The 23,439-nt window shown below is 40.2% G+C and overlaps 1 protein-coding gene across 19 annotated transcripts in view; it reads left to right on the forward strand.

Moving 5' to 3' along the window:
• ADAMTS3 (ADAM metallopeptidase with thrombospondin type 1 motif 3) overlaps window positions 1-23,439 on the forward strand; it is a 152,903-nt gene that overhangs the window by 100,885 nt on the left and 28,579 nt on the right. For 18 of the 19 annotated variants that reach the window (XR_004750290.1, XM_035324386.1, XM_035324384.1 and 15 more), the window contains 11 exons: window positions 180-379; window positions 12,408-12,491; window positions 14,026-14,182; window positions 16,255-16,360; window positions 17,168-17,311; window positions 18,160-18,292; window positions 18,778-18,891; window positions 19,984-20,129; window positions 20,538-20,713; window positions 21,805-21,938; window positions 22,460-22,583. Coding sequence is in view for 18 of the 19 variants with exons in the window: in XM_035324386.1 (XP_035180277.1) it covers window positions 180-379; window positions 12,408-12,491; window positions 14,026-14,182; window positions 16,255-16,360; window positions 17,168-17,311; window positions 18,160-18,292; window positions 18,778-18,891; window positions 19,984-20,129; window positions 20,538-20,713; window positions 21,805-21,938; window positions 22,460-22,583 (1,518 nt within the window). In the remaining variant the exon portion in view is untranslated. The remainder of the gene's footprint in view (window positions 1-179; window positions 380-12,407; window positions 12,492-14,025; window positions 14,183-16,254; window positions 16,361-17,167; window positions 17,312-18,159; window positions 18,293-18,777; window positions 18,892-19,983; window positions 20,130-20,537; window positions 20,714-21,804; window positions 21,939-22,459; window positions 22,584-23,439) is intronic. The other variant, XM_035324401.1, reaches the window with a different exon arrangement.

Genomic DNA, 23,439 nt, shown 5'->3' on the forward strand with positions numbered 1-23,439 from the left:
TTTTTCATTGTGTCTTGGATGATTTCCCCTACCTGTAAGCACCTAGAATAATCTCTCCTCTTCCAAGTTCCTGATTTATTTTTTCCAAAGTGGTGACTGTATAGGCGAGGATGTTGTACGGGGGCATGTTTCTGAAGTGGAATTGGAGTAGATGTTTATATCTTGCTGTTTCATTGTAGAGTCTCTTCTTGGGGGCCTTGGAGACCTGAGTTCCCTGTACAGCAGTGTAGAGCAGCAACTGAATGAAACCCTGAGACGACGCAGGCATGCGGGAGATGACGACTACAACATTGAGGTGCTGCTAGGTGTGGATGACTCTGTCGTCCGGTTCCATGGCAAAGAACATGTTCAAAACTACCTCCTCACCCTCATGAACATAGTGAGTATCTTCCACAGTGCTGCACTGTTTGTTTTGAAATGTTAAAGGCTTTTTAAAATTCTTGCAGGAATATCTAGGAGACCATGCTTGATACCTACATAAAGATGATAAATTTGCCTGCTCTTGGATTTGCTTATTTCTTCTCAAGATGCTCAACAGTTTTCTAGGGCACATTCTAGGATAATTTCAAGAATTTGTCATCTTTGACCCTCAGTGAAAGCTTTGTACACCTTATAGAGTCACACAGAATAATTCCACTAACCCATACATTCAAGGTGTGCAAACAGACTCTCTTTAAACTAAAGCTTGATGAATTCTGTGAGACTGTATTAGTATGCATCCTTTTAACATGTAATGTGCTGTGTCACATTCTCCTTCCTTCATAAAATTTGGTTATACAGAACTAAAGAGGGCATGTACTAACAGTTCTGTTGATGCTTTGGGCAGAAGAGGTTTTGTTAAAAAAAAAGGAGGGTCATTTAAGAACAGAAACGTGCCCATATCCTCTCCCAAACATCAAATCCATAAAACAAAAAACAAAACAAAACAACAACAAAAAAGTGTCTGGATCGTTGGATGATGGCAGATATTATCCCGTACATGAGGCATAGAATTGCCACTCCCAATAAATGGTTTTGGTTGCTAGATGCCCTCTGGGTGATGTGAGCTCATGCTGGCCAGAATTCTCCATGTTTTTTGAGTGCGCTTGGAAGGAGTTCATGATAGTTATTAAACTGGTAGGCTCTTGGCTTCTACAAGCTTAGTTAACTCCTGTGTTAGTTGTGTTATAAACACAGCAGTGATTATCTAGCAGACAGTGCTAATCACACTCATCATCACAAGACAGCTTCTATTCTCTCACTCTTTCTCTGCTGCTTGGCTAAACAAGAGGGTGTGAATATTCCCTAACACAACACAAGCCACGTCTGCTGCCATTTAGGAACTCCAGATAGCAAGATGTTTATTCTGTAAATAAGATTTTCTGGGAGCAGGCTAAGTAGACTTGTCAGGAGTGTTCAGTGCTCCTGGGTATTTTATTTTCATTCTTATTGCCCAAGCAGAGGAAAGCAGGAGAACTGGGGCAGTGACACCATGCATTTGTGCACCATTTCTTCAGGAGATGCCTTGGGGATTAGAGTTTTGGCATCCTATTGAGATTGCCTTTGTGGGGGAGGTGTTGCCAGAAGAGATTATTCATGCAGGAAGGTTCTGCAAACTTTTTACTTAAAAAAAAAGACGACTACCAGGTCTTTGTATAATACTTAAATGCTAAATGATTTTACAGTAGTAAAAGATTTTAAATTGGAATATGTCAATGTACACATATCACTGTACTAACAGTGCTGTTGCTTCTGCCAATATTACTAGTTCAAAAAGTAGTAGTGTAAACTTGCAAAACTATATTAAAGGTTTTGAAGGTTTTTTACCTTTAATTATCCTGTTGACTCAAAGTCAACAAAACTATAGCAAAGGTGTACTGTCTGACAAATTGCCATTGGTTTCAGGGGGACTTTGTCTGAAAGACCTGGATTAGGACCTCTGGACATGAATCTGTTCCTACTGTACTTACACAGTGAGAGGATATAGTTGAAAACCAGTGGGAAGAAAGAGGTCTTCTAATATCCTTAATAATTCCTAGCTTCTGCTGCAGCATGGTTTTGAAGGAAAACCTGGTTAAAGAATAAACATGCAGAACAAAGAACTGCTCTACGTAGTAAATGGCACTTTAAAAAGAAAGCAAACCCTCTAGTTAAGTCTTTTGCTTAAATGCTGTGGCAATATGAACAGAAACTCCAAATAAAATCTAAATAAACAAACTCACAGAACTCTTATAGTGTATCCTCTAGGGTTAGCAATTATTTTTTGTCTAGATATACATCTCAGGCTGTAAAATCAGTGGCAAGATGCTATCAGATACTATGGAAATGCACAGTACAGAAGAGCACAGTTCACATTGTACATTAGAAGTCACATAGTATACCAGCACTGAACACTAGAATTGTTCAAGCTTTCATGTTTTCTCTTTTTTCCATCTTAGGAAATCTAAAAAAAATATATATGAAATGAATGTAAAGGGAGATGTGTAATCCCTAGCAACATGTGGCCTTTCCTTAATGCATGTCAATGTCAAACCTGTATGGATCCATCATAGAAGCCATGGGGGTCATAAGGTTTTCCAGGAAAGAAGAAAAGATAAAGAGAGGATTAGGAAACCAGGTTTACAATTAATAACCATTTAATCAATGTAGAAAATAATCAATGTGTGTTTTTTTTTCACTCACCATTTTATTTCTGGAAGTAATTTCAAAATGATTTCTTAAGGCATATAAATCCTCTTTACTCTGTGTCACACCGGCCACCATCATTCCTGAGTAAGAGAATTAAATCTTTTCACTAGTGCAAAGCATCAGAAACTCCTACTCTTCCTTATCAAAAAAAAAAAAAAAAAAAAAAATCTCACGTCTCCATAGTACAAATCTTTCCACTTCAGGAGGGACAGCCAACGTGAATTTGACCTCCAGTCCTTGTTTTATGGTTAGTTCATATGCTTGTGCTGATAATTTTTTCTTACACATTTTCTGCTATTAATTTATTTAATTGCTCCAGACTTAACACCATTTTGACTGCCGTGGCAGGCACTGAAGCTTCTCTTTGGTTCTTGCACATAAAAAGAGTAACTGAGTTTCAGCCTCTCACTTAGTTCTTTTAAGCCTGAATTATGTGACGGATGACTGGTGACTGCCGGGATAACATGCTCAACCCCATTGCACTAATCAGGCCAGGGGAAAATCTACTTCTAACAAGTTCATGGAAGAGGTGAGAGCAGTGACAATGTGAAGTGATTAAAAAGCAAGTGGCAAGACTCAGCACTATATGCTAGACTTCTCAGGGACACCACCTTCGCAGTATACCTCGTGTAAAACATACAACACAGAAATGATGAGAACACTGCACTTAGAATGGTCAAGGTGTTACTTCTCTCCCATGTCCTCTCCCTTTGGTCCAAGCTTTGATTCACGTGGCTTGTATTTTAATATGTCCTGCCCCGAGCACCTTTACAGCTCCCATTTAGTGCACTGTGGAATGGTTGTGTCATATTGCTGCTGCTCAAGCATGGAAAGCTGAGGCTGAAAATGTTACCTCCTGTGTTTCAGACTGAAAATGAGCTGCAGTATCTAGAGAATGTCTCTTGGCTCCCTTTATAAGCTTCTCAGTTATCTAAATAAGCTCTCTCTTCATAATGAACGGTGCTGCCAACAACACAAATCCTACATGTGTGAAAAACGATGCTGCAGAGGAAATCTCTCAAATACTGGGGAGGAAGTATAGGGCCAGGATCGGAGTGTACCTATAGTTACGCTGTTATTGTCATAAGACCCTATTTACCTTTTAGATGTTTAGAGCCAGGTGTATTTAAAAACAGTTCTCAGCACCAGGCACCTGTCACAGTCCTGTCTCAGTTTTCCAAGAGCACCTTTGAAAATCTGCCTCACCTTTTGAGCTCCCAAAATGAGGACCAGCAATTTAAAAATCTAATCCATAGAATTTGATAGGAAAAAAATATCTCCTTGGTAAGAATTTAAACCAACTGATATCTTTTCCAGTGTAGAATTGTAACAACTCTGTATAGAATTATACTCTGCTATAAATCTAGAATAAGAAACTCCAGACATAACACACACATTGTAACAGAAAAACAGAATTCAGTCTGCTAAATTTACAACCTGGCGCTTTGTTCAGACTAACGCCTTTCCTACTGTTTCTCTAATTAGGAGCTTAAATGTTTTAGTGGTATTTCAGCATGTGTAAGGAGTTACTCTCTAACAATAAGCAAATAGATACTGTAGAATCTTGATTTGATGAAAAGGGTCTGTTGAGCAATGTCTGTGCTTTCAGTTTTGGAGCCCAAGGCATTCAACTATTACTTCCTCCCTTCCTCTGACATGCACACAGAAGGCTTTTGCCTCGGGTGTGTTAGGAAGCTGAGTGTTAAGATCTCTGAGGAGAAACAAGCCTCTGAACCTGGGCTGCTCTGTGGATTACCGCTGAGACAGAAGGAAATTGACAGCAAGGCTTTGGTGGCTGTGAATGCATGTCTAGTAACTGTGTATCTTTGTTGCTAGCAGAAGCTTCTTTTTTAGGCTTGAGGGAATTAGAAAGCACATGAGCAAGCCTTTGCTTGTTCCTAGAAGATCATCAGCCACTAGGACTGCAGCTGTTGCAGTCCAATGCTGCACTGCTGACATCAACAGATAAAATTCAGCACAGCTGAATTTGCATGACATAAATGAACCCGACTTTTGGGTTCAGAATGTTTAGGTTTGGATCTAGCAGTGTTAAGTTTCAAGATCTGAACTTTGCATATCTGAACTTGTATCTTTTACTGTTCCTAGAAATGGGAGGAGGAAGATAATTTATGATGTTACTAGCATTCACGGGGATTTTGCAAGGCTGATGGCTGGTGGGAAGGCTTACTTGCTGAGTCTAACTTGCCTTCCCAAGCAGGGAAATTAAGGGCTGTTTTGCCATATGTAATGCAGTATGTGCAAGATAGCTCCAGATTAGCTTCAAAATAATATGCACAGGCAGCAAAGGCAACGCTATTTAGCTCAAGTGCAAAAAAGCAGTATTAATTGCATTCATTCAACCCTGTGCCATGACTGGTTATCCTGGGCGCAGTGCCATGCTGACACAACTATACTGCTCTCTGTGCCAGAAGTGGCTTGCTGAGAACCAAGCACTGCATGGTCTTGAGATGTCACTGGGAGCTCCAGACTCAGAGGTTCAGTTTCAGCTAAAGAAATGCCTGAAATGTTTCCCTGTGTTCAATATTTATGTGTCCTCCTGGCTTTAGAAACAGGGAGGAAAAGCCAGCATAAGAGATGCATCTAAAACAGCTTTTAAGGGACAGAGCTGGAAGTCAGAAGCCCCAGTGAGCTCACCTACTCCAAAACAAAAAAAAACTCTAGTGTGGTCTCTAGCTCCTAGGTGAAGCTGTACCATTATCTCACAGCATAAACTGTTGAAGTCACTTAACAGCCTGCTTTCCATAAGGGCTGATGGCTAAATCACCCACTTGAGAGAATGTCATTGCCTTGGAGTTGTTTTTTTTAGCTCTGTGGCCTGGCCAGTACTGAGCAGTTTCAGCTGAATTCCTTGAGGTGACACAACTGACATTTATTTTCTTGATCTTACCTTTACCAGGAGCATGTGAGGGGTTTTAGGCTCCATTTCGCAAACCCTGCCACAGCGCTGGCACCATTCCTAATCCCTGGTTGAGCATCCCTTGGAGAACCTGCAGAAGTACAGGGGGAAAGCAAGTAAAGATGGGCAGGGGAGTTGGAAATGGGGTACTGCAGGACGGAGACTATCCCCTTGTACTCCTTCCTCCCTCCATTTGTTCCCCCACTGTGGTCATGCCCCACAGCCAGGCAGCCTCCCTTGACTCAGTGGTCCCTCAGGAGCCAGGCCCTGTCTTTGTAAGCTGGAGGGTTTTAGCATTGGTTTTGTTAGATCTGAAATTCAAGGTCTCCTGTATTAGGAAAGTAACCTTCGTTATTCCCTTGGTGGTTGCTTAAAACAAAGTTTCCCTGAATTTAAGTATTTAGACCAGAAAGATAGCACAGAGACACCAGGTTATATTTGGGGGTTCTACGCAGGTTTGATCTTGTCAATATTTACATCTTTACATTTTTTTTTCTTGAGAATAAACCAAAATTAGCTAGTAGAGTGATACTTCTGTGCATCATTCATTCTCACATTGCAAGCTGCTTGTCAGACTTCTGCTTTTGGCAATCACTACCCACCGAGCCCTGCAGGTTTGTGGTACCACCTTCTTCCTAAATAATAATTCTAGATTGTTGCCCATTAACACTGTTAATAGAGCACAGAAAAAATGTCCATGTTTAATTTCAATTCTGCTGCAAATACTGTTTCAAGGAGGTGAGTGTCAGGACTGCTTAGTGCTCACTTCTGAAGTTGATAGGAGCTTTATGATTAACTTCAGCAGAAAGACAGTGCCAGGTATGTCTAAACCTTCTGCCGTAGTTTTCTGTGCACACACTATACCTGCAGGTTTTGATCTATCCACTTTATCTCACTTAGATTTTTTAAAATAGAAATAGGAAAACCATGAATTTTAGTGTCTTTCTCATTCAGTCTGGCTAGAAGTGCATAGTAGGGCCCAAACACGTTGAGAGATCTCTTGTGACTTTTTCTAATTTCTAACATGATCACTTGTCTGGATGTTATCATCTCAGATAAAGGAGAAAAGTCAAATGAGGGCTCATTCTTTTCTTTGCAGTTCAATGTGGAAACAAGAGCTAATGCTGGCAACTGAGTACAGCATGCATCAAGTAGCAGGTAATCTGCAGAATTTTTCTGTGCAGATCTGCTGGACTGTTCTTACTCATAGCATTTCAGAAATGCTAATTCCAGATTTTCCCTGAGCAGTAACTTGTGACTACGCTAAACTGCACAGATAATTTATATTGCTGAAGAATGAGAAATAGGAGTTAATGCAGTTTTGGCAAACGTGGAGGTAAGTTAACACTTGAATTCAGAAAGTTTGAGATGAAAAGTTATGATTCCTGTGAGTAACAAAATATCCTTGATACAGTACTTTGCAGGGAATTGTGTTTTTTACCACATATCTCATGGAACATCAACACAAACATGATTTTTGAGCAATTGTCTCCTCTTTCTTTTACTAAGGGAATCTTGAAATAAGCAATCATTGAGTGTTGTATTTTGAAGTTGTCATCTCCTCTGTGTCTTAATTCTAACTGTTGGCCAACTATATAATTCTAGTTACTAATTCTAGTTGTTGACCACTATTGTGGAGGAATTAATAGATACAAGGTATTGTAAAGCGTTGTCTTTATATTTGTTCTTCGCATGTATCAAAGCAGTGCATTGTTGGCAGGAGATGAACTCCAGAAACTAATCTGTAATATTGTTTTTCATCTCCATGATAAAACTTCATTAAGGAGGATTTCAGAATATTGGCTTTTTACTCTTAAATCATTTGGCTTTGTAAACAGCAGAACTGATAAACTGAAGTGCTTTTCTTATACATCGATGGCTCCATCTACTGGGAGTATGTCATACAGAGCAGGTGCAAACTGAAACACTTCATGAGAAGCTGTAGGTCAATTACAGTAAAGACTGTTAACTTTTTTTAGATGTAATGACAATCTAGTCATTTCTGTCAAGACTTTAACAACTTTGTTACGAGACTTAAACAGCACGCAGGGAAAACAAGAAATGAGAAGAAAAACGTCATGCAAAATAAAGGCTGGAAAATAATCTTAAGGGAAAGGTTGCCAGAAAAGCCCAAGTTGATCACTGTTTCTGCCCATTCTCTTGCCTCTGATGAGCGACATTCCAGAAGGCTTACCTGTATTGGAGATCTACACATCTGAGTGTTTACAGAGCCTGGACACCTACAAAAATCTCACAGCAGGAGTCTCACTGCTGACTTGACCAGGCTGTGGGTTGGGTGTTGAGTTGGAAGAGGAGAACAGGGAGGAGGCATCTTCTGTTCTCTCATTTGAACCCTTTGAATTGTCATCTCCCAGTCTGACTTTCTGTGGAAAACAGGTGTGCTAGAGTGGCACAGTTCAGAAGAATCTCTCTGCTTTATTTCCTCACATTTCCACATCACGGTGAGCACTGAAGGATGTTCTTTATGGGCAAATAGCCTGTTTTGTAGATACTGACTTAGGAGTTTGAGAGTCCTTGCTCTTGCTTGACATCCAGCTATTGGGTTACACACTGTGGAGCTAAATTAGGTGGTTTTGAGAATGTCTCAGGCCCTCTTCCTTCATCACAGGACTAAAGAGCCTAAGACAGCCTCTTTCAAAGTCCCACACCTTCTAGTCTGTGAGTGTTAACACAAACAATTCCAGCAGGGTTCTAACTTACCTCAGTGTCTGTCAAGGTTGCTAATTAGAGAGCTATTTATATAGGATGCAACCATCACATACTCACTTCTATGTATTAGTTTGTTAGTTTTAATCTATTTCTACCCTCAGACTTTGGTAAAGTGTAATGGCATGCAAAAGTGTACCAAAAGAGCTCAGCTCATCCCTTGCCTTTTCATCCAGTGGTTTGTACCTGTGGATGGTCTGTAGACGAATAAGGGCTTTATTTTCAAGCCATTTTCTTTCCAGTGATGCAAACAGTACAGCAGATGATGGTATTGATCATTACATTCTGAAATACTTGACTGTCCTACAGTGTAGAATGCTAATTAAAAAACGACACTTTCCTCTGCACAAGTCAGACACAGAAATGTTAATGAAATAGTTTAATCAAGGCAGAAACAGAGTCACTGAGGCTTTACAGTCTCCAAAACCCAAGGACATTTAAATGAAAGATTTGTTGTAAGCAGAGAAGAGCTTGCTGTGAGTGAGCAGTATACCAGCAAATATACCAGGAAAATACCAGCAGATTGCTGTGGATTAGCCTGCAGCCCCCACCTGCACACCATGGAGGTTGGTCTGTGGGCAACCCTGAAAAGGAATCGCATGGTATCACCAAATCACAGAATATTAGGGATTGGAAGTGACCTTGAAAGATCATCTAGTCCAATCCCCCTGCTGGAGCAGGAACATCTGAATCATGTCACGCAGGTACCTGCACAAAGCTGCTATGCAGCTGCAGCTTTCTGTCTGTCCCAGATTTGAAAGGCCAGCTACCATGAATGAGCTTGTGCTGCAGGAGGTACTCAGAGGAATCACCCAATGTAACCTGGGGATGTTGGTTGGCTGTAGGTCAAGAGGCAGCAATTTCTGTGTCAAGTAAGAATCCAGCCACATTTCTTTTAGGGAACACAGCCAGGCTAGGGTGTGTCTTTAATTTCACCTTTGCTGTTTTATGAGTACATCAGTTTGGGAATGTGGGGTCACCCATGACATTGGTACTGTGTAAGCATAGGTGAGTTTCTACAGAAACCCTCAAATCCCTGTGGTTATCTTCCTTTTCCAGTACTCTCTGCTGCAGCTGTAGGCTTCGTTGCCAGGTGCATTTATTTTGTCTGTTTGAATAATTATTTATCCACTCAGTAAACAGATACTAACCCACTTTGTATGTGGAGTCTCCCAGCTGTCACTGCTGTCCCAGTGAGAGCGCTGATTTACTTCTTTGTGTGTATATTACTGTTGAATTCAGTCTAACTACTTTTTCTCATAAATACTACACCAGAGGCTGCATGGCCAGTTGGACGTCTGTGATGTGTTTCCCAAGTTCACATCAAACAAATCAAGTTTCCTGGTGTGTGATTTATATATGCATTTTGTACCAGCACCAGTATCTTGAAATGTAATTTGTTTTGCCAGTATAACCACAGTGTAGATGCAATTACAGCAATCTGAAAGTGCTGCAGTCTACACTGACAGTTTTCAGCGCTTATTTTGATTTGTAGCCTTCCAGCGAGGTTACAGGTTTCCAAAATTTCCTGTGTCTAGGTCAGAAGAGTATATATGAACTTGCTCCTTCCTCATGGGAATCCTGTGGTGGACCCTTCTGAAGCATTGCACAGAGAGAGGTGTAAAACAAAAGGTGTTGTGGAGAAATCTTGAAGAAAACTTGAATCTTCAGGTCAATTCCAGAACCCTTTATGTCTCTATGAAAGTCACTCCTGGGGAGCTTGTTGTTTCTTGGCACAAGGGAAATTGTAAATGTTTTTCTGATATAAACTTTGGTGAGAGCAACAATATTGCATTACTGAGGAGAAAATATTAGATGAATAATTGAACTTTGGAATAATTCCTTCACAAGGCAGGCAGTCTAAGTTATGTGCTCATTTCTTGTAAAACTATCCTGCTGGCAGTCTGTTCTTGGTTGGTCCTAAAAGGGATTGCATTTTTTAAAACCATGGACTGAAGTCATTGTGCCAGGTCCCACAGTCTGGACAACTCAGAATGACCTTTTTCCCCGAGGGGAAGGGGAAAGTTCTGTTTAGCATGACTAAAAAAAAAAAAAAAAATAACCTCTAAATACTGCTCAAATATACCATCCTTAACTCTGGACAGTGGTATTTATTTTTCACCCATTACCCATCATATAATATTTATTTTGTTTTGATGGAAATAAGTAACTTCAGTGATGAACTGCAGATGTTTTAGTCCCCTAATTTATACTCTGGTGGAAGGACATTTCTCACCTTCCCAGGCACAAAGAAGGTCCTCAAGAAGAACAATTTCTGGCCCATCTGCACAATTCTGTTTCTTTTTTTAAACAAACAAACAAACAAACAAAAAACACGATTTCTACAAATACTCTTAAAATTATGTGGTCACATTTGTACTAATTTATCTTTAAAAAATAGGGCATGAGTATTAGCTGCTTCTTAAAGAAAGTCTTCAAAACAACACAGTGAAAAATTTCATCTGTTCAGGGAGCAGTGGAACTGCTATGTTTCCTCTGGATTTCTGTCATGTGGCTGTGCTCTGAACGGGATATAAGCTTCTCTCATGCTAGGAGAGTTCAGAAGCTCCTGTGCTTGTGCATAGTCTGGGCTTCCACATGTGTGCGTTAAAGGATATGCAGTCTTTGCTTCCATAGGAGCAGGAATAGCATTGTTATTTCCAATCAGCTGCTTATTTTCAGAAACTTCTACGTATTTGATTTCTTTGAGATCTTTATTTGCAACTGTTACTGGAAAGTGGTAAAAAGCGCCAAAATTTATTGGGACATTAGAACTAACAGGAAATTACTGTCTAATCTTTATTTCATTTGGAAACCAGACTAAAAATATTGAAATCAAAATTCTGTCTTTAAATTATGTGTACAGATCTTATTGTATACCTCTGCAAAAACCTAGTTTGGTGCAATGCCATGGACTCTTTTGTGAGGGCACCTTGTGAGCTTTTAATTTTGCTCTTTCCTGTGTGTTTTCTGCAGCCCTTGAGGATGAGTTTTGATGTCTCATGAGGTTGTCTTATGTATGGGTGTTTTCTCAGGCTAGCAGTTGTTTTTATTGTACTAAGTCTTTCTAGGTCCCATAAATGTTACATGCTTTCATGCAGTTGGTGAACTTTTTAAATTGAATGTGTTGACTTGCAGAAATCAAGCAGATTTTGAGATACAATTACTCTGTGAGGTATACTACAGGGTTTATGTCTCTGGCAATGCTGTTGACTGTAAAACTTTCATATGAGAACTTCCAAAGCATTTCTGGGATTTGGAAACACTTTGTCCATTAATTTTAAGATTGATTTAGAATCAGGAGTATTATTCAAATCTTTAAAGCTAAACACATGCCTACATGCCTGCAGAAATGGAGCCTCATTGATCGTGTCATTGCCTGAATATTCTAGAGCTTCAGAATGCAAAAATGGCTCAAACTCAAATCCTCAAGTATTTTCTGAGGACAAATCTATGCTCAAGTTAATGGCATATTTCCTTGAGTGAGAGCTACTGGCAGCAGAATCTTTTACAAAATGAAAAATATGCTCTCATTCTCCCCACTAAAATACTCATCCCATGTGTTTAAACTGATTGAAGTGAGACAAATGGTTGATGAAACAAATAGAAACAGGATTGGGAGTTCATCCAGAGTGGTGACCATGCAGGCTGGATGGTGATGGCTTTATCTGTTGTTAAAACAAACTCTTAACTGCTTTAAAATCCCTTGGTGAATATGAACACACTGCTATAACCTTGCTTTCAGGAATAGCTTCATTTCCCTCATTATGTTTATCAAACAAGTGAAACCGAGTGTTCAGATAAGTATTTGCAGGGTTTGAGGTCTCTATTTTCCCAAACAACTCTTCTATTGGCCCTGCTCCAAAGGCCATTATATTTGAGAGGAGTCTTGAAACATGCTTCAGAAAGTTCTCAGTGAGCGGGTATATGATGACGGGAAGGGTAGCCTACATTTCTCACCGCATGGAAATGATTTGAGTCTTGAATCCTCTGAGAAGACTGTAGTAATATAAGCACTTGAAATGACAGATACATGGCCTTGGAAGATTCCCTATCATTGGTGATATTTTTTCAAGTTTTCCTTTTATTTTCTCAGGTGAATGAAATTTACCATGATGAATCCCTGGGTGTTCACATAAATGTTGTATTGGTCCGAATGATCATGTTGGGGTATGCAAAGGTAAGCAAGCCTCTGACCCAGTTCTTCACATTTACCTTCTTTGTAACCATAGTCCATGGGAACTACATGAACAGGCGCAGAGACAGAGGTCTACTGAACTACTTCCAGAGAACTGCCTTCCCTGTTTGGCACATTCTAAATGTGCTTGTGCCCTTCAACCTGAGACTGATTATCAGTGCCCCTTCTGTGACGCAGGTGCACAACCAGCTGCAGAGTCACTTTGCAGCTGATTTATCACTTAGAAGCTGAAAGACTGCAGCAACCAAGTATTAGTCATATTAGACAGATTCAGTCAGGTGGAAAGCTCCTTTTCCAGTGTATTATTTTCATAATGTCACCAAGTATCTGTGTTTAAATGCAAGGTTGCAGTGACTGGATCTGTCCCGCTGATGTGCCCCTGATGATGCTATTGAGGGATGGGCTGAGAGGAGGTGGGAGCACCTCGACCCACTGCAGCCCCACTCCTGGCAGAGCTCAGCCTGCTTGGGCTTGCAGCCTGAATTATGCCCTCAGGAAGAATTACCTCAGGTGGTGAAATCAGTTTAGTAGAAGCAATCATCTTGACTGACCAACACAACTTGCTGGTGCCCCACCTGCAAGCAGACTGCTAGGGAAACCATCTCCTTTTCTCATTGTTGTGTACACTCCTCCTTTTACTGGGCACACACCCCTGCTTTTTGCCCTGGACAGTACTTGTACAAGGATGTTGATTTTTTTGGTAAAATACATTCAGAGTTTTCAAACAAATGCTTGTTAAGTTGTTCAGGATGAGAGGAAAGTGCTAGTGCTGTTTAGTGCTACTGCTGCATATCCCTTTCACTTAACTCAGACATTGAATTCGGGCAAGGCAAAAGACCACTATGAAGTTGGTCTTGTAATTCAGTCACTTCGTTTTCAACTACTGAGCTTGTAAGCACGCTCTGTAGCAAAAATCTCACAGAACTAGATGGTTAATCTGTGTTAATCAGTACAGATTTACTGGCGCTACAGGGTTTTGCACCAGTTGTGAGGCATTGTCCTCAGTGTTTATATTATTCACTTCCTCCATACAGGCTGTATGTTGTCACTGTACTCTCATTTAACTCAAACGAGTCATGTTGTCTTCTGGCAGTCAAGAATGTAAGCAAGTCCCAACAAAGGAAATAAAAATGTCCTTATTCAATCCTAACATCATGTTGTGTTTTTCTCCTGCACATTACAGGCTATACACAGGAAGGCCATTAGTTTGTAGATGATGTAAATACTCATTATACTGTCTTCAAAAAAGTATCCTAAAGATGCACTATTACATATGCATACCCCTTTGGCTCTGCCTGGGGATCAAAGACAATGAGGCCAAAAAGGAATATCAGTCCTGTGTTATAGATCAATGTCCAGCTGTACTCATTTTATTTTCTCATAGGAAAGAGGACTACCATTGCTTAGAGAGAGAGGGAAATAGAAATAGGAACCTGTTTGGTGCTCCAAGAAAATCAAAACTTGTCTGAATTTCCTACCTTTAGGAGCTCCTGGATCTAATGTGTTTCTTTTTCAGTCCATTAGCTTGATTGAAAGGGGGAATCCCTCGAGAAGCCTGGAAAATGTTTGTCGCTGGGCGTATCAGCAGCAGAAGTCAGATCCCAATCATTCAGAGCACCACGATCATGCCATCTTTTTGACCAGGCAGGATTTTGGGCCTGCTGGTATGCAAGGTAATGCTGCTGACCTGGATCTTTTTTTTGTTGTTTGTTTGTTTTTTGTTTATTTTATTTTGGTTTGGGTTGTTGTTGTTGTTTTGTCTAGTGCCTGTCCAAAAAAAAAAAAGAGGAAAAAAAAGAAAATTGCATTGTTATATGATCCTGAGACAATAAGGAATATTGGCATTGGCTCAGCAAGTACTTAAGTATTCCATTTTAAAAATATATATTGAAACTTGGTCCTGTTCAGGAAAGCATGTACACTCACAATAACTTTCAGTTTCCTATCCTAACTTGAGGAAAAGCCCACATAGACAGCCCAAGCATGTACTCATTACTGTGTTCTGGAGAGAAATTATTTCCTCTATTTCATTTTACATACTTTTTCAAAAGCAAGTAGTCCTTGCCATGGTAGACCTTGCTGTTTATATCTAACTGCAGCAGATGATGTTTCTTACGTTACAGATGTTAGTAAATAGCTGTTTACTTTCATCAAACAATTTGTGGTTTTGTGAGTGCATGCAGGGAATATTAGGAACTCTCAATACGCTTTGCATTCAACTTTGCTTTTATTTTGTTACGACAGTGTACCAGCTAGTTTGATACTGCACTAGTCCTTATGACTCAAGGAACTAATGATAATGGGAAAGAAATTCAGTGTGATTTATGTCAGTGCAGAAAAATAGGAGTCAGGGTGAGGCTTTTGAAATGTTGCTGCTCCGTGCAGCTCTGCAAACCAGTCCCTTTTTTATTTCCTTGTTTCTTGTGTAGTTACACTGCAGAACATGCACCTCGTATTGATTTATCCACACCAAACAAGCAATTTCATCACTTGTGCTGTGGTCTGTGGTAGGACCACAGACAAGGGTTCCTCTTAACTGAAACATTGTGGTTTTGTGTGCTTCTTACTTTGCTTGCAGGTGGAAAAGAGGACTAGAAAATTGAGCAATTTCAGAAACAAAGCTCTCCAGCTAAGTGTAATGGCCTCCACCACAATAAACGTAGTATTAGACAGTCAAACAGGCCCTCTGTCTTTAATGCCTCAGTTTCCACAAGCCCACTAGCAGTGCTGCTTCCTCTCTCATGTTCTCTGCGTCAGTCCACAGAGATTGTCATAAAATCCTGCAGCTCCTCCTGGTGCCTCAGCCACATGCCCAGCTCTGGTGCTGCAAATTGCTCTTTAGTTCCATTCCTTCTGCCAGCTACCACAGTCCCCTTTAGTGCTTGCTGTGCCTATCTTCTGTGCCTTTGACTCAAATCCTGCAACTTGTCTCAGAAGAAAAGGCCACAATTCATTATCCAGTCATGGAGAAGCAGTGTAATATATATAATTTAATATCGTACCAGTAGTACGTTCAGGTCAAATGTCCAAAGTTTACCAGTCTTTGCTTAGGAAATGGTAAGAGTGACATGTTTTCAGTCAGAAATGCCCTTAAGCAAGAAGGCTTTTTAGTTTTATGCTGTTGAAGCCTTACTGATTGACGTACATTTCTGCTTCTCCACGTAGTTTTTTGAAAAATGTACCGTGTTCTGGCTCTCCAGCTGGAGATGTCTTAAATGTTTGTGTTCAGTCACTTCACCTTTCAGGATGAGGCAAGGGTGCTGAGTCTGCCCTCAGATCTGGACTAGGAGTGAAACTGGTTAGGATGAGATGTTAGGCAGAATTCCCTGTCTTCAGAAAGATTTAATCTTTTACTGAGGAAAAGGTATGCAATATGCACCAAGCAGAATGCAGATGAAGGTACTACTATGAACACATGCAAACAAACAAACAAAAAAAAACAACCAAACAAACGAACAAAAAAAAACCAGCCTATTGCTCTACTGTTTAATTGATCAGGAATCCTTTACATTTTTGGTGATAAGAGCATGAGTATGTGAAGTAATCCAGATAATCTGCAGAACCAAACCTAGCTTGTCAGTAGTTGCAGAGACAATAATTGCAGACAGTAATTGCAAAGACAGAAGAAAAATTGACAAACAAAGAAAAAGAATTCTACATTTTTCTCAGGTAATAAATTTATTAAGGTGTCTAGTTTAAAATAAATGTAATGGGTAAAAGAATCAGACATGGTTTCTCTCAATAGGATATGCTCCTGTTACTGGCATGTGTCACCCGGTTCGAAGCTGTACTCTCAACCATGAGGATGGCTTTTCATCAGCTTTTGTTGTTGCTCATGAAACTGGTCACGTGTAAGTCTAACTTATAAAATTAGATTACCAGCTAAATGGTGCTCCATCTTCTTTTTATTTGAAGTGGTTTAATTTTAAAAGGTCTGTACTGATGTGTTAATTTGTAAAGAATGATAAAATGGGAATAACTGATCAAGAAAATATCTCTGTTAGCTGCTGGGTGAATTAATGTCAGGCACTGAGGATCTGCTTTTTTGTCTTCCTTAATTAGTGCAGGCTACTTGTTCAGTTCACTTTTTTTGTTGTTGTTGTTGTTGTTGTTTGTTTTTTGTCTTTTTTTTTTTTTTTTCCTGCCAGTGATAAAATAATATAGGAGGAACTTAGATGAATTTGAGATGACCAAGTAATTTCCATGTTAAGCTGCACCGGATGCACACTTCAGAATTGAATGTGTTAACCTAATTAGCTCTTTGGATGTGCATCATGATAACCACGTTAGTTCTAAGTATAAACAGGTGCTTTAGATAAGTGAGTATACTAACACGAACAATTCAGTGTCTGAATGAACTGATGACTGATAGCAGAACTGTTGTTTTCCTTTATCTGAAATGGAAGCAGAAATCATCATCTAGGTAGTTCATTTCTGGTATTAACAAATAAAATGAAGTATAAATGGAAGAGTATTCAGGGAGTCTTTATAGTTTGGCATCAAAGAAGATCTGTTTGAAATGCAGCTGCTATCTTTAGAACGCAGAGAACAATTTTATTTTGAATGATTACGTGTGCATGAGAAACTTTTCTTTACAGCTGTTTTACTGTTTGCAAAGCAGAAACTACTGGAGCTCTTATACCCATTCTTTGTTTCAGGCTAGGAATGGAGCACGATGGTCAAGGGAACAGATGTGGGGATGAGACAGCAATGGGGAGTGTTATGGCTCCCTTGGTGCAGGCTGCCTTTCATCGTTACCACTGGTCCAGATGCAGCGGCCAAGAACTCAAAAGATACATACAGTAAGGACCTGTCAACACTCATTGGTAGTTGTTTTACTAAAGGGAATGGAAGTCTATGCAGTTCCTTGGGATGTGGGGCCAGTGGGGGGGCCTCCATTAGATGGCAAAGATGAGAGGCCCACCAGGAGCAGACACAACTGTCATAAATGGGACCTCTGTCTGTGAAGCCCTGTTTTATGAACACAGTGGTAGGGGGGCTTCTGAGATACTGGGGAATGGGATCCTCTGGTGGGGGCTGCTCTCTGCTTCCAGGCAGGGATTCAGCATTCAAAAGCATTCCAGTAGGCTTCTCTGTGACTCACTGCAACAGCAGTATACCATAGATTTCAGGGCCTGTTCTCAGACTACTGTCCTGCTTCAAGGCCCCATGAAGTCAGTGGAAAGGCTCCCTTTGACTCCAGCAGGCTTTGTGTTACGCCTTGTATTAGGACTCATGTGGTAGTTTGAACCATACTGAGAAACTGAGCATACTGAGAGACTTTGGCACTAAGGACTGGAAGTGTTTGTTTTCTGCATCTGGTGACAGGAAAGTAAAGCGCAAATTCCGTATGTACTGTTAGGGCAGGGAACAGCAGAACAGTCACAGTCCACAGTCCACAGTCACTAGCAAATGTGGGGATTTTGCTGTCGGATCTTCCCATCCAGTGCCCAGTTACATTGTGCTAGGCAATATTCTTACAGAAGGGACTGTCTGTACTTCATAGAATAAGACCCATATATAAATAGGACAGAAAACTGGTTAAAGGAATATTGCCAATATTGACATCTAAGAAAAAATACTTGGATCTTACTGATCAAAAAAGTGATTATTATTTTCTTGCAATTTTTTTCTGTGCATCTTTCCACAGCTCTTACGACTGTCTTCTCGATGACCCTTTTAAGCACGATTGGCCCAAGCTTCCTGAGCTGCCAGGCATCAATTATTCCATGGATGAACAGTGCCGCTTTGATTTTGGTGTTGGCTACAAAATGTGCACAGCGGTATGTCCAGGGCAGTCATTGTGAAAACAAACATTCATTCAGCAAGTTGGTGTTTGGCCTTATTTACTAGCTGCAAAATATGCATTTTCTCGCAGTTGAAGAGCAGTTAATGCAGTAGTTTAAACAGATATACAAGGAGGAGAGAGAGATTTATGGGTGAAGCCCATTCATCTGAGTCATTTGGTTTAACGTTCAGGTGGACAGCAGCACAGTTGACAAGACACAGACTGGTGGCATGAAGCCTGTGATCCCGAGGAAGAAGGGAAAAAAATCATCTTCCTCCCACTTCTGGGGCCTCATCCTTCCCTCTTCTTACCAGTTCAGAACCAGGAGATGCAGGGAATAAGCACTACCCTTCCCCTTCTGAAGATACTTTACTTACTGATAGCTGTGGTAGATTAATTGACTGGGTGGATTGAACCCTTATCCAAAAAGTATCAGTAACCTAATTTTGAGTTTCATCTCATAAATGTTCTCCATTTCAGTTCCGAACGTTTGACCCATGCAAGCAGTTGTGGTGCAGCCATCCAGATAACCCATACTTCTGTAAGACTAAGAAAGGGCCTCCACTCGATGGGACAGAATGTGCCCCTGGGAAAGTGAGTACTGTGTTTTTGCTATGTTTGTATTAAAAGAAACAAAATCAACTACATTCATTTGGGTCGAAGGGAAAATAGGAAAATAGGAAATTGGCCAGCATCCCCTGGGTGGAGCCAGAGGAAGGGAAAAGCAGGAGCTGTGCTCTCCCACTGTGGTGTTCTGTGAACTGTTCAAAGTTGATTGTAATACGGACTAAATTTTGGAGGTTGAGGACACTGAGCCCTTAGTTCAGGTGTAGCCCACTCGCATCCTCTTCTGTGCCCTTTTAGTTACTTTTATTATTATTATTATTATTATTATTCTCCCATCTGCAAAGTGCCCATAAAGCGTCATTAAGAATCCCTGGCAGCAGATGATGCTGTCACTGTAGGACAGGAGTATGTAATCCCAAACTCTTCTTAGTGCTTGTGATCCAGGCATCCTGTGGCTAAATGTTTGTGTAGACTTAGGATTAGTTTTTATTTTTGCCTTTTAATATCCCCATTAGTAAATGTCCTGCTGCTAATTCATTTTTAATTATACTGAAGCAAATGTTTGTTTAACAAATTCCATGTCAAAGAGAGCAACTTACACTATCTGGATATGCCCTGGCCAGCAGCAAAAAAATACCCTGCCCAGTGACTAGCCCTCTGTTCCAGCTTATTTGCATGAGTGTTTTATTTGGCCAGTACAAGGAAAAAAAGTAAAATAATAATAATAAAAAAAACTACTAATCCTCATCAAGAACTTCACCTGTGATATAATAGTGAGAACATGAAAATTCCTTTAAAAAGATGGTTGCAACTAAGACTCAAATGAAGCAAAGAATTATTTAAATCAAGTGAAAAGAGTATAACATGTTTTGTGCATTTGCTGGTGAAAGGATACAGGCTAAAGTGTGGCAGTGCTGCTAGTTGAGGAGGGGGATTAGGCACTGCTGGGCCCAGAGTACAGACACCCTCACCCACTTTGTCCCCAGGAAAGTCTCTGTTTGCAACGTATTTTCTGAGACATCCCTTCTTAGCCCCATGAGCTCACCTCTGTAGACTTTTAACTTAACTGTGATTGTACATTTCATTTGGTTTCTGTTTTCCTTGCCCCATTTCTCTCAGTGGTGCTACAAAGGTCACTGCATGTGGAAGAATGCTAACCAGCTGAAGCAGGATGGCAACTGGGGATCCTGGACAAAATTTGGATCCTGTTCACGAACCTGTGGAACTGGAGTTCGCTTCCGAACACGCCAGTGCAACAATCCAATGTAGGTCTTCTGCCTTGGTGGTTTCCAGTGACTGGTAATCATTGTAGGTGTTGGCTGAAATGGCATTTACGTTTTGGGATGGAGTCTGCCAAAATTCACATTCTGTTCAAGCCCCTCGAAACATGGCTTTTTGCAGAGAGCTAGGATCATTTTTGGAGAATTCAAGAACTTCCAGAGGAAAGCCTGTGGAAAACCATCCCATGAAGGATTTAGCTGATGTGTAAGAGTGAAGAGAACATAGTGTACAAGCTCAGCAAGCTGCGGGATAAACTATTAGATGATGCCTAATTGTAAATCAGCAATTGGCAGCATATATGTGCACATGCATTGCTACTGTATTTCAGCACATGCCTTTGGGATGTAATCTTCAGAAGGTTTTAGAATCTCTTGAATGTTTCCTCCTCACAGGCCGATTAATGGAGGTGAAGATTGTGCTGGTGTCAATTTTGAGTTTCAACTCTGCAATACAGAAGAGTGTCCAAAGCACTTTGAGGACTTCAGAGCGCAGCAATGTCAGCAACGCAATTCCCACTTTGAGTATCAGAACAGCAAACACCACTGGCTGCCATACGAACACCCCGACAGTAAGTTCTGTTGTGTTTATTACAAGTCAGTCCTCAAATCTTGCAGAGCTTGTGGCAGTCTTGTTCCAGTCACCATGTAGAGACTGGAAGTAACTGGGGTATGAATGAGTGTAGCTGAGACTAAAAAGCAGGAAAAAAGAATGGCCCAAAAATAAATTTCTGAAATTCCTGTACTTGCTCCAACCCTAGCCCAGCTAGCTTCCCCTAACTTTGATCCTTTTCCTAGTGAGAACACAGTGTGAAAGCTGAGGCTTGCAGCTCTCAGCTGCTGCTGGAATAGTTGGTGGGTGCTCATTGCATTTAATGCCCCTGACTGTTGGGGCCAAGTGTAGAAAGCTGTGCTCAGGTCCTGAAAGACTCTTCCTGCCCTCCCATATAGCTGTTTGTCTGTTTGAGTGCAAAACATTAATGCTACCACTACTAGTAATTTGCACCAGAAGTAGTATTTTTTTCTAATGGCACTACTGGAGAAGTCCTTTTGTAGTATTTTCCCACTCTTGTATGGGTCTACCTGCCAGATCCTGATTCTTCACTTGTAACTCTAATCGAACCCAGTAACTACCTTCAGTAATGAGGACAGTTTAAGCACAAAATTTCTTAGCTTACTGAAAGGTGTTTCAGAGCTGCCTTGAGTTGCTGGCATTTTTTCCTCAGGTATCTCCAGAGAAACCCTTTATTTGCTTGTCTAGGGAGTCAGATTCAGATAGCAACCAGGAAGTAGACATTCAGCTGGTATTTTCCAAAAAGGCTAAAGAAAGTTAAAGGCCCATACCCTCTGTTATTTTCATGTGATATCATTTCCTATCATTTCAGCCCTGTTCCCAATAAGATCAAAGTGAAAGCTACTTGCAGAGTATTGGAGAATACAATTCTAGGAGCCTCTTTGGAAGGGAACTGCTTTCTTTGAGAATTTCTCAAAATGATAGGCCCATAATTCAGAGAAAAGCAACTTGCTGTTTCTTTTTCCCCACATCTGACTGTTTAAGGTCCTTTCTGTCTTATTCTCTGTCTGCCTTTAGTGGGATTTTTTTCTGAAACTCATCTGGGTTGCCATTAACTTATGCAGTTACTTCTGTTTCTCTGCTATGCAGCTAATAAGAGATGCCACCTGTACTGCCAATCCAAAGAAACAGGAGATGTTGCTTATATGAAACAGCTGGCACATGATGGGACTCGCTGTTCCTATAAAGATCCCTACAGCATTTGTGTTCGTGGAGAATGTGTGGTGAGTGGCACCTTCCCAAGACCGTCACTGAATTTGAACTGTGCTGTTACCTAACAACTCTGTTTAGCAGCAATCAGAACTCTGTAAATAGTGCAGAGATAGACTTTGCAGATGTTTTAAAATTAAATATTTGCAGCATCACATTCCTCATTATTACTTGAAATTTAAATTAAATTAGAGCAATCTGGAACGGATCTGTTCCATGGAAATACTCCACTTTTCTTCAACTAATGGTTTCATTTGCCTCATTTACACTTAGGTTCCTGTCTGAAAAGTTTCCTTTTGAATTTTTTTTTCCATCTTTCCTAGTCTTGACATAGAGTGGATATAACATGAGAATCATTTTCTGTTCTTCACCTAGGAACTATCACACAGCACTAGGCTTTCAAGTAATTTGTGTTTAAATAAAATAAATCAGTGTTGGCGATTTCCTGAATGCATTGATTTGAGATTGCTCCCTCTATTACTAAAACTTACAGCCTACACTAAAGCCATGTCTCTTTTTGCTCTTTGTTCTGCAGAAGGTGGGTTGTGACAAGGAAATTGGCTCCAATAAGGCTGAAGATAAGTGTGGTGTCTGTGGTGGAGATAACTCTCATTGCCGAACTGTGAAAGGAACCTTTACCCGCACTCCCAAAAAGCTTGGTAGGAATAGCATTTTCTTGCCTGTAAATGTAATTTCTGTTTTCTCTGGTATTTCTGTCATGCTTACTGCTCTTGCAGACTGGTCAGAGATGCAACCTACATCAAAGTAGCAAAAGAGAAGATTTAAGTGTGAAAATGCCTTAGTCTTTGATGAAGAAATTAAATCTTTTAAAACACCGGAATGTTTCTGTCTTTTGAAGGACTGATTAGAAGAAAGTTTGATTAGTCTGGTGTATCCAGAAACACTCACCAGGCAGAACATGTTTAGTTATTTGTAAATGCTGAAGCCCAAATAGACAATGTTTGTGTTAAGTGGGGACACACCTAGTTCTGTCAAACAAAAATGAACTGTTTTTCTTAACAGTGAAATTCAGAAGAAATCGAGGTACTTTACTTGATACTAAGTGCAACATACCTTTATATGTAGGACGACTAGAGGAAATACTTTTTTTCCCTTTGAAGCTTTTCACAAGTTTTTCTTCTCAAACCTAAACTCAAGTTTTAAGTGGAAGTCTGAACTTGTTTGCATATGAACATGTAGATCCTCATATCAATTCAGTCTTGTCACAAATTACAGACTTTTAGTCAAATAAACAAATGAAAAATAAATTCAACTTAATTCTGAACCAAATATAAAAATATTTTGGAAGAAACCCTAATTTCTCTCATCTTTCTAGTTGCATAACTGACATCCAGTGAAACATATGAAGCATTCTGTCAGCTCTGAACTAAGAATGTGCTAGTTAAAATGCTCAGACTAGACTGGAGTACGTTGCAGCACATCTCATCAATAATAATTTAAGATCTCCTTGAACTTCCTCAATTTTGTATTTAGTCAGTTATTTGTTAAGCCAGG

This window comes from Oxyura jamaicensis, chromosome 4, assembly GCF_011077185.1.
Source record: "Oxyura jamaicensis isolate SHBP4307 breed ruddy duck chromosome 4, BPBGC_Ojam_1.0, whole genome shotgun sequence".
NCBI classification, from domain to species: domain Eukaryota; kingdom Metazoa; phylum Chordata; class Aves; order Anseriformes; family Anatidae; genus Oxyura; species Oxyura jamaicensis.